The 17,598-nt window shown below is 43.9% G+C and overlaps 1 protein-coding gene across 1 annotated transcript in view; it reads right to left on the reverse strand.

The window, feature by feature from the left end:
* Positions 1-14,844: 14,844 nt before the first annotated feature.
* The window catches only part of TMCO1 (transmembrane and coiled-coil domains 1), a 38,281-nt gene continuing 35,527 nt past the window's right edge, over positions 14,845-17,598 (reverse strand). The window contains exon 7 of the mRNA XM_019465707.2: positions 14,845-15,028. Coding sequence (XP_019321252.1) covers positions 14,930-15,028 — 99 coding nt within the window. The 3' untranslated portion in view covers positions 14,845-14,929. The remainder of the gene's footprint in view (positions 15,029-17,598) is intronic.

Below are 17,598 nucleotides of genomic sequence, written 5' to 3' on the forward strand. Positions count from 1 at the left end.
CAATCGATCAAAAGAAAGATCCACAGGGGTACCTGGGTGACCCAGTTAAGCGGCAGACTTGATTTTGGCTGAGGCCATGATCTTGCAGCTTTTGAGTTGGAGCCCAGAGTCAGGTTGTCTACTGTCATCTCAGAGGCCGCTTCAGATCCTCTGTCTCCCTCTCTCTTTGCCCCTCCTTCCCTAACATGCTCTCTCTCTCAAAAATAAATAAAACATTAAAAAAAAGAGGTGCGCTTGGGTGGCTCAGTCGGTTGGGCGTCCGGCTTCAGCTCAGGTCACGATCTCGCGGTCTGTGAGTTCGAGCCCCGCGCGTAGGGCTCTGGGCTGACGGCTTGGAGCCTGGAGCCTGCTTCCGATTCTGTGTCTCCCTCTCTCTCTGCCCCTGCCCCATTCACGCTCTGTCTCTCTCTGTCTCTAAAATAAATTAAAAAAAAAAAAAAAAAAGTTTAAAAAAAAAACATTAAAAAAAGATATAAGAAAAACATCCAAACATTTTTAATCTACCATATGGAGTTAACAGATTAATAGATGCTTCAGAAGAAAAGATTAGTGGATTTGGAGACATAGCAGTAGAAACTCTCTAAAATGTAAAACACACAGGGCCACCTGGGTATCTCAGCATCTGACTTCGGCTCAGGTCATGATCTCATGGTTCGTGAGTTCAAGCCCCATGTTGGGCTCTGCGCTGACAGCTCAGAACCTGGAACCTGCTTGGGATTCTATGTCTCCCTCTCTGTCTGCCCCTCCCCCGCCTGCACTCTTTCAAAAATAAATAAACATTAAAAACACTTTTTTTTTTTTTATAAATAAAATGAAACAGAGGAAAAAGACCAGAAAATACAATAAACAGAGCATTGCTGGGCTGTGGAACAATTATCTAGTGACCTAACATATATGTAACTGAAGTCTCAGAAGTTGGTGGGGGGGGGGGGGGAGGTGGAAAGAAAAATATTCGAAGAAATAATGGTCAACATTTTTGCAAATTTCATGAAAAGTATAAATTTATCAATCCAAGAAGTTCAATGAGCTCCAAGCAGAAGAAACCCTAAGAAAACTACACCAAAACACACCTTAATCAAAATACTAAAAACCTGTGATGGGCAGAAATCTAAAGTAGGTGGTCAAGAGTAGCCCTCTTGGAGGACTATTCAGGTTTCACAGCCTGATGTCTGCAAGTTTGGGAGCGCAAGATTTGTTTTATTTTCACAAAGACTTTTTTTAGGCCAGGGTCCGGGTGGGTTTTTCAGGAATACGCTTACTTCGGAAACTTACAAGGCATTACTTTGCTTCTGTCCAGCCCACGTGTCAGGAGCCACGCCCGGAGTTCCTTTCCAGTTGGAGTCTTTTAACCTGTTTCGTAACTTAGGGACTTCCTGGCCCCTGAGCTCCTCTGTTGTCAATTTAGTGGCAGCTGCCTTGAAAACCCCTGGAACAATTGGGTAAGACTGAAACGAGATCTCTGTTGGCCTGAGATGGCTTAATGAGACACCTCTGAGACCAGGCCAGCAAGTCATGCCTCTTGCCATTTATGCTACCGAAGCAGTTGGCTTTCCAATATCTACAGGGTCCCCAACTTTCGGGACTCTTCACTCCCTTCTTCTGCTTCAAAACCAGTAGATTCTGGTCTGAGCTCCTCTCCTCCTGGTAATACCCAGCTAAACACAGCAAGAGGCGGCCACTTCACACGTTCTGGCTCATTCTGACCTCCTGCTCTAGAAAGTCCTGGTGCCATAGGAACTGTATCTGCTCAAGTCACCACAGCAACGGTCCCACCACTGTTTTGCCAAACATCAGAGGATACGCCAGCTGGTCAGCCAGTGACACCAGTTCCTAGCCTTCTGCTGTGCATCTACGAAGCCAGTGCCTATGTTTTAGGTGTTTATTTTACACAGCACTCCACTCCAAGGGACCAGCTTCTGAATTAGTCAGGATATGCGAAACTAGTTTAGTAAACACATCCAAAATGCAATAACTTGAAAGCTGTAGAAATTTATTTACCACTTACCAAACAGTCCGGAGACACGTAGGTGAGAACATTCAAGATCTGTGGGGCCGGGGTGGGAAGGAGGGGGCTCTGCTCCACACAGTTATTAAAGGATCCAGGATGCCATCTTCAACACATGGGTGCCAAGGATGCTTTCAGTGTCACCCGGTCAGTCATCCAGAAGAGAGGAAGAGCGAGGAGGTGTAATGATGGATCAGGCATGGAAATGGTTCATATCACTTCTCTTTCCATACCGGTGGGGAGAACTTAGCTGCATGGCCACAGCGAACTGCAGCTCATAGTTAACTAGGAGAGCAAAGTGTGGATTTGGGGAGACGGCTATCTATCCCCACCACAGGTGTTCTATTAGTCAGGGTTCCCAGAGAAGCAGAATCAATAGGAGAGAGAGAGAGGTTTTAAGGAATCGGCTTACGCAGTTCTGGAGGCTGCCAAGTCTGAAAGTCACAGGTCAGGCTGACAGGCTGGAGATTCAGGTAAGAGTTGATGTTGCAGGGCACCGGGGGCCGCTCAGTTGGTTAAGCATCTGACTTTGGCTCAGGTCTGTGATCTCATGGCTCCTGAGTTCGAGTCCCTCATCGGGGCAGCTCAAGCCCCACTTCAGGTGAACGTGAGCCCCACTTCTCTCTCTTTCTCCCGTCTCTCTCTGCTCCTCGTGGGGTTTTCTCTCTGTCTCTCTGCCCCTCACTCACTTGCCCTCTCTCAAAAACAAAAAGAGTTGGTGTTGCAAGTCTTGAATCCAAATTCTGCAGGGCTGAAAGCTTGGGAAAGAATTTCTATGCTGTGCCCTTGAGGAATATTCGCTCTTATTTGGGAAACCTGAGTCTGCTTTTAAGGACTTCACCTGCTTTGATGAGGTGCTCACCTGCTCCCTTTATACTATGAAGGATCATCTGCTTTACTCAAAGTCTACTGATCGCACGTGTTTATCACATCTAAGAAATATCTGCACGGCAACTTCTAGACTGGTGTTTGACCCAACCCCTGGGCACCGTAGCCTAGCCAAGCTGACACATAAAATAAACCATCACAAATACACAGGTATTAACAGCGCTTATTTCGGAATAGGCAGTAAAGGAAGAGATAGGAGGACAGCATCAGGGAGAGCATAGATTTTTGCTATCTTTATATCTTTATAAACATTTGATTTGGGGGCTACCAATTACAGCTACCATTCGTCACCACACAATGCTCTCACAATACCGTTGACTGTATTCCCTGTGCTGTGCCTTTCATCCCAGTCGACTTCTTCATTCCACAACTGGAAGCCTGTACCTCCCGTTCCCCTTCACCCATTTTGCCCAGCCCCCACCCCTCTCCCCTCTGACAACCAGCACAGCCTTCTCTACACTTAACGGATCTGTTTCCGCTGGTGTTCGTTTTGTTCTTTAGACTCCGTATTCAAGTGAAATCATGAGACACTTGTCTTTTACAAAAATACATTTTATTTTTTATAAATGTTTATCCACTTTATACGTTTTGAATTGGTATTTCTCCGAAAGGAGATAAAATGTAGATGGATGATGTAAGGCTGGAAAGAAGGTAGGCTTTTTGGGAAAAGAAGGATGGGGCCATGCGTAGCTAAGGGCTTGTCAACCCGGCCTCCTGGTCCCCAGGTAGGAGAGTCAGGGAAACGGCAGCATCTGCTCGAGAGGGGTGTGCATCACCACGTGTTATCAGAGAAATGTATGCAATTATATTTATATTTCTGTCACGAAGAACTATTTAGTTAAAGTGGCATCCTATGATAAAATTGAGGATGTAGTCGAGGAAATTGATAAAATTGAGGAAAATGATAAAATTGAGGATGAGTCGGGAAAGAACAGCCTTTGTCAGATGCACAAAAGGCTGCAGAGGACCCAGCGGAGACAATCGTGCAGCAGAAAGAGGGTGACAGAGAGAAGGCAGAGCTAGGCTGGGTGGAGACATGTAAACAGGAAGAAAGACACCGAGGTGACCAGCAGGGTGAGGGGGACCCTCCTGGGTCCACTGCTCTCTTTCTCTCCTATTTTGAAGGCTGGTTGTCATGTCAAGGGAGGAACAAACCTGTTTATAGTTTTCGGGTTTTCTTTTTTCATGGAAGGATATTGAAAGGCTTGAGGGGAGGTTCTAGAATTGGAAAATATACCTGCCGTGCATCTATGAGGCCTCTGTCTTATGCTCCACCGACCCTCTCAGTGTGTGGGGTCCATTCCCACGGCCTCCCTTGCCCGGGACAGCGGGCAGGTGGCTCCAAGAGCAAAGCAGTCCTTCCCCTAACGCTCGCAGAGCGCGTTATCGTCACAAGGTGGCGCACGCACACAAGCAGGTGGTTGAGTGGCCCCGGCATAAAAGTTAGAAAAGTAGAAAAAGCAAACCCATATAACAAAGAAGGAATTCAAGAATGTCGTTAACGGATTCAAATAGCTGTTGCATTTTTGAAATCTTGACCACCAAGCTGCTTTTATCCTGTGCCCCAAAACTTGAATGCTGGGTGGATATTTGTCATGATAGAAATATCCCTGCACCAGGTGGCAGCAACCAGCAAGATACAAAGAGGCTGACAGCCCAGCGAGGACCTGATTGCCCCGCACAGGCAGCCCATTTCTACCTTGAATGGCCCCTCCAAATCAGCATCCATACTGCCTAACATTCGCAACGTGGGCATAAGCCATTTCTCCCTTTTTCCAGACTTGCAGAGCCCCAGTTTTGCTCCAGAGTCTAGCTCACATAACTAGGGCAAATGATGAGTAGGCTGAGCCAGTCAGGGTTGTCTTATCCCCCTTGGCATTGGTGGGTTTGGGGATGGGCATGTGACCCAGGTCCAGCCGGTGAGCACCGGAGAGGCATCTCCTAGGAAAAGATTTCCGACTCTTAAAAACATTAATTGCTGTTGGTTAAGCCATTCAGTTTGCGGTACTTTATTACAGGAGCTCTAGTAAACGACCACAGGGAGCCAGTGGAGAGTTTTGAGCAGAAGAGTTACACAATCTGGCTGACTTTTAAAGGAATCTCGCATTGTTGCGGTGTTACAAAGAGTGCAATCAAATGAACCAGTTAGGATGCAAATGTAATAACCTGGGGGGGAGGTGATGGGGAGCAAGGTGGTAGTCCGGGGAGAGGAAATGAGAAAAGCAAAGCCAAGAGAATACGCTGATTTGATTGGATGTGGGCAGTGTGTGTAAGAACCAAGGGTGCCCGCATCCTGTAAAATTTTTTTTTTTTAATTTTTTTTTAACGTTTATTTATTTTTGAGACAGAGAGAGACAGAGCATGAACGGGGGAAGAGCAGAGAGAGAGGGAGACACAGAATCAGAAGCAGGCTCCAGGCTCTGAGCCATCAGCCCAGAGCCCGACGCGGGGCTCGAACTCACGCACCGTGAGATCGTGACCTGAGCTGAAGTTGGACGCTTAACCGACTGAGCCACCCAGGCGCCCCTGTAAAATTTTTTTAATGTTTATTTATTTTTGAGAGACAAAGAGACAGCGTGAGCACGGGAGGGGCATTGAGAGAGGGAGACACAGAATCCGCAGCGGGCTCCAGGTTCCGAGCGGTCAGCGCAGAGCCCGACGTGGGGCTTGAACTCACGAACTTTGAGATCGTGACCTGAGCTGAAGTCAGAAGCTTAACAGACTGAGCCACCCGGGCGCCCCAGGGTGCCCACATCTTAATGTTCCTCATCTTCAGCTTGTGGAGCCTCGCTTTCTCCTGACTATTCTTATTTTTTTTGTCGACATCTCTGTGTCTGTTTTTCCTTTAAATGATAATGTTCCCCAGAATTTGGTCTTCTTCCTCCACAATCTATAGATTCTCCTTATAGATCACAGCCAAACCAATGACTTCAACGTTCACTGGCATTTTGACGACTCCCAGGTCCCTGATTCCATCTTTGATTTCCCTCCTGAGTGCCAGAAACCTAGATCCACACGCCATTAGGCATTCCCACCTAGCTATCCCACAAGCTTCTTTCGTTTCTCCCAAAATTGGACTCATCGTTTTCCCCTACGTGTGCTGCTGTTCCTCCTATATTCCTTTCAGTGTACCTCGGACGTTCAGATGTGGCTTCAGCTTTAGGTGGTTAGACCTAAACAATTGAGTTAGGGCTCAAACAATGTTGTCAGGGTCCCCCTTCCCCCCACCTCTGCTCTACTTCTATATGTCTATTGGATTCATTCTCTGCTTCTCTACATTCATCAGAAATGATGGGGAATGGGTCGAGCGTGTACCCTTACAGCTCGTGATCCAAAAGAGTGAGAGGCCTTCTCTCTTCTTTGATCCACCCGTCAAATATCGGAGTAGTTCCTGATTGGTTTTGTTTGGCCCATATGCCCAGTCTGGAGCCCAATCACCGGGGCCAGGAGGATCGGGTACTCTACTTGGCTGGCCTTGGTTCTATGCCCATCTTCAAGGGACGCCGTTTCTGACATGGCACATACGTGGAGTAGGGGAGCTACGGCTCCCTACAGGAAACTTATCAGAAGAAGGAATACCGGGCAAGGACCGCAGACATATACTCCAGTCACACTGCCAGATTCACAGCGATTCACAGTGATCACTTAGAATAATTAATTTTGGTAACTTGTCTGACAATTCGCTGGACATGTACTTCCCTCACCAGACTGGAACTCATGAAAGTGTGACTGTGTATTTTCAGTGACCCCAGTATCCCGTGCTTAGTAAATATCTGTAGGTGCTTAGTAGGTGCTTAGTAAATATTTGACGAATGGTTGGCTTCCCAACCCGTCCAAAGGCTTGCCTTTTCTGATCTATGCCCACCCTGCCACCAGAGTGATCTTATAAAGTAAATCTGCTTATGTTACTTCTCTGCTTGTAATCACAGGCTTCTTGGAGATTTCAAGCTAAATCCCTTAGCTTACCATGAAGAGGCCTCATCGCTTGTCAATTCTCCACTTGCCCCTAATGCTCGTCTTTTCCTGCTTACTGTTCCTCGCCTGCTTACGGTCTTGTACATTATTCTGTCTCCAGTGCTTTTCTTCCAATCTTTTCTCCGCCAACGCCAAGAAATCCTTCACAATTTGGCTCCTGTCACCTCTTTCAGAAACGTTTCTCGGATCTGTCGGGCAGCCTCCTCTAAGCTCCTAAAACATGTAACGTTCCTAATACTTACCATACTTTGCTGCCCTGTCTATATTCCAAGCTCCTTAAAGGCAAGGGTTTTTATTTGACTAATTTTTTGCTGACCAGTACCCCAAATCCTCCCCCAAAACAACCAGTGGTTTCTTTATCTCTGAGTTGCTACCTCCATTGCAATATACAACACAATCATTAGTGTCGCTCATCCTTCTAGAGGATACTATGTATTATTAATCCCTGCACCCAGTATGGTGCTGTTGAGTTGCTCTGACTTGACTAAAATGTCAAATATGGAGTGGAATCACAAAAGAAAGTATTATATATACTTAAGGCACTTTTTAACTTGAAATATACAAATAAATACCCATTTGTTTCTTTAACAATTTTTGTTTGTTTGTTTGGGGCGGGGGTGGGGGGTGGGGGAGAGACAGAGCACAAGCTGGGGAGGGGCAGAAAGAGAGGGAGACCCAGAATCCAAAGCAGGATCCAGGCTCCTAGCCATCAGCACAAGGGCTTGAACTAACAAACCGTGAGATCATGACCTGAGCCGAAGTAGGACGCTCAACCTACTGAGCCACCCAGGCACCCCATGTACCCATTTATTCCTGAGGTATGGCCATGGCCTTTTCCTTCAGTATGAGTCTATTGTTTGGAATCCTATTGGGTTTTTTTCTTTGGTTTGTTTGGTTGTTTTTGTTTTGTTTTGATCATGCCTGCCTCATTTATTTCAAAGAATCATTATCTTTCTTTTCCATACAACATTTTTTTTAGCAGTAATACAACAGAAGCAAACATTTGCAACTCAAAGTTTTTAACAATTGGAAGAATTTAAACAGAATTTGTAATGATGAAAATCCCAAGCTTTATGGTGGATGCTTTCCTCAGGTAGAATGTTCTTAAGTAGGCTCCACACCCAAAGCAGAGCTTGAACTCACGACGCTGAGATCAAGATGCTCCTCGGACTGAGCCACCCAGGCGCCCCGCCTAAGATAAAATGTTTTAAAACCAAAACGTATCACCTTTGATTTCCAGTTTTGGTTTCTTTAATGTGGAATACAAACTGAAACACTAAGAAAGGATATAAAAGGACTGAATATTTGTAAAATTTTGTTACTTTTTTCAGTCTCAGTTATTTCACCCACAAATAAGTCAAAGCAATTATTTTGAACTTTTATTGAGTCATTCCAAACCATTGTTTTCATAGATGCGATTGTTTTCGCATTCATATTTCACTAATTTGCATATTTTGTCAATTTATATGATTAAATGAACAAAACAAATAACGTGCTACAATTTGCCAGCGGGAGCTGAGACGCATAAGCCTGGCTAAGGGCATTCGGTGTGCTGTGGGCATCAGTCAGCATGCTTTGGACGAGAGGACGCTGGATAAGGGAATTTTGAATGGAGTATTAACCCCATTTTCCAGATGAGGCAACCAAGGCTTAGAAAGTTCAGACATTTGCCCATTTTTAGTAAGTGATTCATACATGAAAACCTCAAACAGAGATACAGCAAAGGGAAACAACCGAACCATGTAAAGGTCAAAGAAAACTTACGAGGAGGTAATGCTTGAGCTGAGTCTAGAAGGTAATATAAGTAGGGAGAGAACATTCCAGGCAGAGAAAACAAAGGTAATAAAGTCCAAAACGGTTGTGAAAAATAAAGGATTTTCCAAATAAATCTGTTTGGAGCCCAGGGTCATCAGGTGGGGAGTGCTTGGAGACCCAGACTCCAGGGGCGGCGGGTGGGTTCCGTGGCAATTAGTTTAAGTTTACTTAGAGCCACTGGACCACTTTCCTTGGAGAAATTCAACTTCTCAATTTCACAATTAGATTTGTATTTTAGGAAGATTACTGCCAGATGATGGAGGATGGACGGGTCAGGGTAAGGGGGACTCCCTGGGAGGGGGGCCCGGGGGCCAGAGATAGGAACCTGCAGGAGTCAGTGCTGGCCACGTCCGCACATGGTGTTCTCTTCCCAAAACACCTCCTCGCTTTATCCAGCAAGTGCGGGCAAAAATAAGGGAGCAGTGCTGCTGCTGTTTCTGCCATCCCCACCACTGGCTTCAATACAATTGTTTCTGGCAATATTCTCTACCTACCCACTTGCCATGGATGTGGTGGCTTATGAGTGGGGTTGCAGCCATAAAAGAAGAATGGTGATGGGTAGTTAGGTGCCCCCTCTCTACGGAGGTTAAATATGCTTTTTTGGGCGAGGCTAGAAACCTACTAAAACATTAGATGTCATTTTTATAAGGTAAAATGAAAGAGCATGCCCTAAAAGTTGAAAAGCAAATAAATGAATACAAATGTATATCCAGTTGGTGGCATAGACTATTGCACGTAATTTGAAATCTCAGTGGTCTATGAACCCAGAGTGGTATGTATCTTAAAGAATTCCACCCTTGCGAAATAAACCGTAAGAGACTCTTTACAATAGAGAATAAACTGAGGGTTGATGGAGGGAGGTGGGTGGGGGATGGGACAGACAAGTGAGGGGGGGGGGGCATTAAGGAGGGCACTTGTGATGAGCACTGGGTGTTGTATGTAAGTGATGAATCATTAAGTTCTACCCCCGAAAACAATGTTACACTGTATGTTAACCAACTAGAATTTAAATAAAAATTTGAAAACGAAAAAAAGAAAGAATTCCACCCTTCCAAAAAAAAAAAAGCTTAAACTATTTCCAGTAATCATATTGATAGAAGTGATATTAGTACTGATATTCTGAGACTTTTGGCAGATATTATAGGATTATGCCAATGAATGACGTGATAGTTATCATTTCTGGTACTCAAAACTGGAATTCTTAGGATGTGGATAAAAGAGACACAGATTAAAGAAATTAGGTAAAAACTATGAAGTCCTAAATTTATGTAGGGGGGAGGGCATCGGTATAAATTCATGATGTATTTTATCTTAAAATGACAACAACAAAACATATTACCCATCTTAGTCCACAAAAAAGGCCTAGAAACCAGGGCACCTGGGTGGCTCAGTCGGTTGGGCATCCGACTTCGGCTCAGGTCGTGATCTTGCAGTTCATGGGTTTGAGCCCCGGGTTGGGCTCTGTGCTGACAGCTCAGAGCCTGGAGCCTGCTTCGGATTCTGTGTCTCCCTCTCTCTCTGCTCTTCCCCTGCACACACTCTGTGTGTCTCTCTCAAAAATAAATATTTAAAAAATTTAAAAAACCAAAAAAGCCTAGAAACCGAGCAACCCAGTTTCAGTGCACAACCTTAATGCTCTGATTACAGTCTCCAAATACCATTTCCCAGTAAAAAGAACCAGGCCTCTTTGGCGAAAGCATTGCAGTCAAGTCAGGTAGGAAATGCAAAATGGCTCCGAAACATCTCGTCATATCACTTAGCAAGGAAGCCACCAATGACAACCAGAGTCATGCTAAATGGACCCAGGAGCCAACTTAGAAAGCCTCTTCGTTGGCTAGAAATGGTACGATCTCGGTATTCACAAGAAAAATAATTACAGGGGATTAAAGTCAATCAAGTATGTTTAAGTCAATGAACTGCTAAGCACACACACACACACGCACGCACACACGCACACACACACAGAAATTGTTCACCATAGGATACCAGTGAACTCATTTTGAAAATCAATCAACTTTTATTCTGCCTTTCCTAAAAAAGTTTACTACTCTGTATGTAACTAACCCATAGATGGAGGGGAAGTTTCTATCTATAGAGGTATTTAATAATAAAATGAAGCGATACTAGAAATTAAAACATCACCATTGTCAATCCCTAATTAATCAATTAATGCATCGAAAGCTAACATCACAAAAAGCGACAACAAGCAGTATGTAAAACAGGCATGCAATCAGCAAAATCCAAACTGAGGGACTTTACAGGGTAAACAGCTTAGTTTCTTCAACAAATAAACTGCGGGGGGGGGGGGGGGGGGGGCGGAAACAGTAGGGAACTACAACATGAGTAGACTCCAAACCCTACGGCATCAGCATCACCTTGGCACTTGTTTGAAGTGCAAATTCTCAAGTTCCACCTTGGACTTAGAGTCAGAAGCTCTGGGGTGGAGCCCAGCAGTCTGTTTTAATAAACCTTGAAGGCGGTTCTGATGCACTCTAGTTGGAAAACTGCTGCAACAGACTGGAAGAAATTTCCATTGTTTATCAACCAATTGCAATACGGTTGTCTTATTTGGCTCTTGATTCCGAAAAGACTGAACAGTTTTGCCATCTATAGACAACTTATGATATCAAGGAATTATGAATTTTTAGCTATGTAAAATGATACTGAGATTTTATACGTGTGTGTGTATATATGTGTGTGTGTGTGTGTGTGTGTGTGTGTGTGTGTGTGTGTGTATGCATACATGCTTAAAAGTCCTGAAATATTTATGGATAAAAGACAGGATGCCTAGGATTTGCTTCAAAATACCACAGGAGGCAGGCAGGGGTAGACATAAGATTGGCCACGAGTTAATTGTTGAAGTTGAGTAATGGGTATCTCAGAGTTCTTTACTTTTTAAGACTTTTAAGATTTTTTCCATTCTAAAAAGTTTAAAAACTCAAAGGAAAAAGTAAATTAAAAGACTATAACTTAAGCGGAATTAATCCAAAAAAAGAAAGTAACGGCACCTTTACTTGTACTGAAGAGCAGTACTGAAATACACAAAATAATTAAGTACAAGTGTACTTAAAAAAAGCCCCACTACATCCTACAATGTGGCAAAATGATTTGATTTGGAGGTAAGGGAATTCTGGGTGCTCATCAACCCAATGATGCCATCGTACATCCCTGACCCTGCAGAGGATGACTTCTGCAGGAGAAGAGGACCACAGTCTGGTCAAGGGCATAGGAGTACCTATACACATTTGCTTTCCGGCTTCCAAAGTGACTTAAGATTTTGGAATGCTATCTGTTAACAAATTCAGATTTACCTGCAGTTTTTCAAAGTTTACTGCTTGAGCAGCCTTTTAGGAGTGCAACCTGAGTAGGCAAATGCAGGCATTAGAACGCTCGGTTTTTCCCTAAACTAGAATAGGGACAACTATCCTCTACACAGGCGAAGTAGCCAAATCATACATTTTGAGAGTTGTTCAGAGGCTTCTCTGGCTTGAAATGTCATCTCCAATATTCAGTGATGGCCTGGATCTAGTCATCCAGATGAGGAGTTTTGAAAGTTTTCAGGGCAAGTAATTAAAAGAAAAACACTGTAAGGTTGCATAGCCCTTAATATATCCTCGAATTTACCCTCCTGTGACGTGGTAGCTTTATTTCATTTGTAATACATCTACTGAGCTCTTTTAGAAACAGGGTGAAGAGAAGTTACTCTCCTTCCTTTTGACCCTTCTTATTCACCCTCTTTCACTGAAATACACTTTTTTATTTAAAATGTTTTTCTTAAATTTTATTTATTTTTGAGAGAGAGAGACAGAGCACAAGTGGGGGAGGGGCAGAGAGAGGGAGACACAGAATCCGAAGCAGGCTCCGGGCTCCGAGCTGTCAGCACAGAACCTGACACGGGGCTCGAACCCACGAACCGTGAGATCATGGCCTGAGCCGAAGTCAGTTGCTTAACCGACTGAGCCACCCAGGTGCTCCTGAAATACACTTTTTGATTAGAAAGCCCTATTATCAAAACCTAAGGAGGTGGGTGGTAGGACGGACTGCAAAGTCTCACTTTACAAAGTCATTGACAGAATTTTCTGTGTGGCTCCTTCTCCTCTTATGCTTTCTTCTAGAGAGCCAGTCATTTTTGTCATCATTGTTATCATCATCATTATCGTCTTCATGATCGTTCTTTTAATTATCATTTTGCCCAGAATAGTCCATGGCATTCTGGCCATTAAGAAATCATCACCATTATCCTTATCAGTCAGTCCTTCTGAGAAAAGCAACCTAGAAATAAAGATTTCTGTTCCATGTCATCTGCTTGAGCTTTTTCTGTTTCCCGCGTCAAGGAAACAAGAGCAAGAATGACAAAAAAATCCCCAACTTCGGCGCCCACAATCTCTAGCGGAAGAGAGAAGAGCTGAGGGGAGAGAATCAGCATAACCTGTGGGGAGGCACCGGAGAGCCCGGCTTAACTTCAGACGGCCTCGGTTCAAATCCCAACTCTGCCACTCACTAGCTAAGTAATGTTGAGCAAGTGACTTAACCTCTCCTGCCTCAGTTTCTCCATCTGTTAAATGAGGATAAGGGGGCACCTGGGTGGCTCGGTCAGTTGAGCATCCCATTCCTGATTTGGGCTCAGGTCGTGATCTCGCGGTTTGTGGGATCCGGTCCCGCGTTGGGCTCTGTACTGACAGCATGGAGCCTGCTTGGGATTCTCTTTTCCCTCTCTCTCTGCCCTTCCCCCTCTCTCAAAGAAATGTTTTAAAAAATGAGGGTAGGAACAGTGATTACCTTATGGGATCGTCTTGAAATAATTCTTAATTAGATAATCCATAAAACACTGAAGTTTATCCACATATTTGATCAATTTCTGTATTGATCGTTGTATCTTATATCCCACACCTTCCTCTTGGTGTTCTTTTTTGTCCTGGAAATGTATCCATTTCTATATATTGTTAAATAAGCAAGTTCTATGCACAACGTGGGGCTCGAACTCACGACCGCAAGACCAAAGGTCATATGCTCCGCTGACTGAGCCAGCCGGATGCCCCCAAAATATATCCTTTAATAATTCAATTATCTTGGACTCTGTAGCTCTGACAATACTGCCTCCCGGTTTTGCTTCCAACTGTTGGGTTAGTTGCACATAAGACTCTGGGCTGATAAGTATTCTCCTCAGCTTTGAAGATATTGCCCCACTGTCTTCTGGGTTTTATGCCATTGCAAAGTTTGCTATCGGTTTAACAGCCGTTACTTTGCAAATAACCCGTCTTTTCTCATTGGCTGAGCATGTGCATCTAAGGAGACTACCGATAAGTGACCAGACTTCTCCCTCCACACAAGATTTCCGATTCCACGGACCGCGCAGGGGATGACCATGGTCCAAGCGCCCTCTCCTCCTTTACGAAGGAGCATGGCAGGAACTAAAGGCTGTTGTGACCAAAAGGAAGCAAGGTAAGATCGCTTACATGTAACCCTAACCCTGCCTCCAGGGGAGGACGAGGAGTGCCTTCCCAAGGACCCAGAAGGCCGCACAAGGGTATCAAGGGAACTGCCGAGGACCCTCGTTCTTATACTCTCATGAGCTACTTCTTTCCTTCTCACGCTTTCCGCGATAGGACAGTTGTGTGTTTTGAGCTTTTTAGGCAAGTATGATAACGTAGTACATTTGAAAAGTTTTAGTTTAGCCCTTCCTGGCTAATGTTTACGTTCAGATTACTAAAAACATGACTCCAGGAATATGGTACAAAACAGATCTCTCCTTGTAGATGAAATAGCTAACATTTTGGCCTCTTTATTGATCTTAGGTCATATATTTGGCTTGGGAAAAAATGCACAACAAATAGTTCCACTGTTGTAGTTCCACAACAAATAGCGATCCTTCCAGATCGCTAAATGCTCCGGGGAGCCAACTTCCACGGTATACGGCACACAGCACAGACTTGAGAGTCGGTTCCACGGAAAGCATTGGTGTAAGCCAAAAAGAAAGACGCTATTTGTTTCTTATTATGTAGACATCACCTGAACTTATCTAATCAACAAACTTTTTTTTTTTTTTTAATTTATCTGTGACTGAAAGTACTATCATGTTTGGTGGGTGCCATTCTCTTTAGAATCATATCCAAAAAGTCTAGAAATAACTCAGAATTAGAAAGTGGCCCAAGTGCTACGTCTGTCGATGGCTCTTGCTACAAAATAGTTGCAGTCTAATTTGAATGTTTAAAAAGAATGACAGGAATTATAGGGCTCTTCCTGATTTCAAGAGAACTTCCCAGAAGGAGGCGGAGGACCCAGAAATCCACCTGCCTGCTTGGTGGCAGCTCGTGAAGGGGCAAGGCCAAGAATCTTCTGGATGTTCTGTGAAGAAAACAGAATTAAAACTCGGTTTGAATATGAGATGTAGAGAAGAGTATATTACATGGATCACATATGAAGAGAGGCCACATAAATTAAAAGTACCGTTATGACCTAAAAAGGACAATTATTACTGTGTTATTTTTAAAAAGGCCTACGACATGATGGGAGTTCATACAACAATTAAAGTACTGCCACCTAATGGGACCTGGTCTACAGCCAAAGAGTGGGTTTTTTCAAGTGAAGAATCATTAAAAGAGGTAATCTTTCTTTCAACATGAACCATATAAAACATATTCATTAGCTGTTTCTTGTAGCAAGGCCTTTTCTTTGAATACGAATCATCAGCTGGAGTTAGTCATTACTGCACCGTCTAAAGCTGAAACCGAGATGTTAAATTTCAGTTTTATTAAAGTGATAAGGGCACTTAGGTTCCTGCAAAGCAATCTGAGTCCAGAGTCCTCCTAGATTTCCAGCACCTCCCTTCATCTTGTCCACGTGTCCCATTGCATCTAATTCAACGGCTTTTTAAAAAAATTTTTTTAATGTTTATTTATTGTTGAGAGACAGAGAGACACAAGCATGAGCAGGGGAGGGGCAGAGTGGGGGAGACACAAAATCTGAAGCAGGCTCCAGGCTCTGAGCTGTCAGCACAGAGCCCGACGCGGGGCTCGAACCCACGAACCGTGAGATCATGACCTGAGCCGAAGTCGGTCGTCTAACCAACTGAGCCACCCAGGCGCCCCAAATTCAACAGTTTTTTTAATTCACCTTCATTAAACTAGTTCTCATAAAAATAACTATTTTTATACTCACATTTTATAAGGTACTATAACATTAAGTTAAATTACATGAATACAGCGACAAGTAAAACCAGCATAAACTGTTTTGGGATAAATACAGGCTCTTGAAAAAGCAATGACTCACCTGGTAGAAGCAGACAGGCGTGGGCATACTAGAGAGCAACCATGAGGGGGGAGTGTGATGCGGGGATTACATGCTATGCTTCAAAGAGGGAAGTGAGAGGGTTTATGAGTGTGGAGAGCTTCAGTAAAGGTCAGGTGTTAAGATTTCATACAGCATTTCTAAGACAGAAAAACCTTAAAGATCATCTACGTTTTCTTGCTTGGTCTCCTTTTGTATTTGAGGAACTCCAATGAAAACTTAAAAAGGTATGATTGTTTGTCCAAAGTTACGAAGGTAAATGAAGAGCAGAGTTAGAATTAAAACTCATGTGTCTTGATTCTTAATCGGATGGATTCTCTTACACAGTACAACCAGTACATCCTATACTAACAGTTCCCGTCTTCAGAACAAGCTCCACCCCACGGGAAGGCAGGTTAGCGTGTGTATATCCATTCACTCAATAGTTATCGAGGACCTACTGTCCATAAGCACCATGAGGATACCCATGAACCGTGAGATCATGACCTGAGCCAAAATCAAGAGTCGGACGCTTAATCGACGGAGCCACCCAGGCGTGCCAGATGCCCTTTAAATTACAGGTTGACTATAATTTACAGAAGACAACTGACAGGAAAATAGGAAATATTTTGAAGCGTAGACTGTTGACAGTCTCATTTATGAAATAAAAACATATAAATGACTATTGGACATAAGTCCACTGCTCTAGATGGGGAAGAGCTCAAACAGCAACAAGAATGTTAGAACGGAGGCACTTTAGTAGCCAAGGCTTAAGTTCATGGAAGCTCTACACTTTGTTCTCCTTGTGGCTCTTGTCACAGGCTTCCTTTGGGAACACTAAATTAGGTTTATCAATGTTACATTACTCAAGTATTTGTATTTTAATGTAAATGCTCTGTATTTACTGAATGCAATCTTATCCTTTAGTGAAAATTTTCTAAAAAATTTTAATGTTTATTTATTTTTGAGAGAGAAAGAGAGAGCATGATCAAGGGAGGGGTAGAGAGAGAGGGGGATACAGAACCCGAAGCAGGCTCTAGGCTCTGAGCTGTCAGCACAGAGCCCGATGTGGGGCTCGAACCCATGAACCACGAGATCATGACCTGGGTTGAAGTCAGAAGCTTAACCCACTGAGCCACCCAGGCACCCCTCCTTCAGTGAACTTCTAAATAACCTGTTCAAATTCCTATAGTCTCACAAATGAGCCCAGGTCTTATCATGGTTTTTCTTAGATAAAAATTACTCTGTCTCCTGATCCATGAAGTCTTTTCCTTGAAAACACATGTAGGAACTAAGTGATGGTCTTACGACAAATGACCTAAGAAAAAGAGTAGAGGTAACCATTCTCTCCACCATAGTAATAACATTCAACACTCTTATGCACTTTAAAGTTTACAAATAGGGGGCGCCTGGGTGGCTCAGTTGGTTAAGCATCTGACTGTTGATTTCAGCTCAGGTCATGATCTCACTGCTCATGAGATCAAGCCCCCATGTTGGGCTCGCAGAGCCTGCTTGGGGTTCTCTCTCCCCATCTGCCTTCCCCTGCTCTCTATCAAAATAAACAAATAAACTTAAACACACACACACACACACACACACACACACACACACACACACATTTGGAGGGCCTGGGCGGCTCAGTCGGTTAG

This window comes from Panthera pardus, unplaced genomic scaffold (assembly GCF_024362965.1).
Source record: "Panthera pardus isolate Hobbes unplaced genomic scaffold, ASM2436296v1 HiC_scaffold_21, whole genome shotgun sequence".
In the NCBI taxonomy this organism is placed as follows: Eukaryota; Metazoa; Chordata; class Mammalia; order Carnivora; family Felidae; genus Panthera; species Panthera pardus.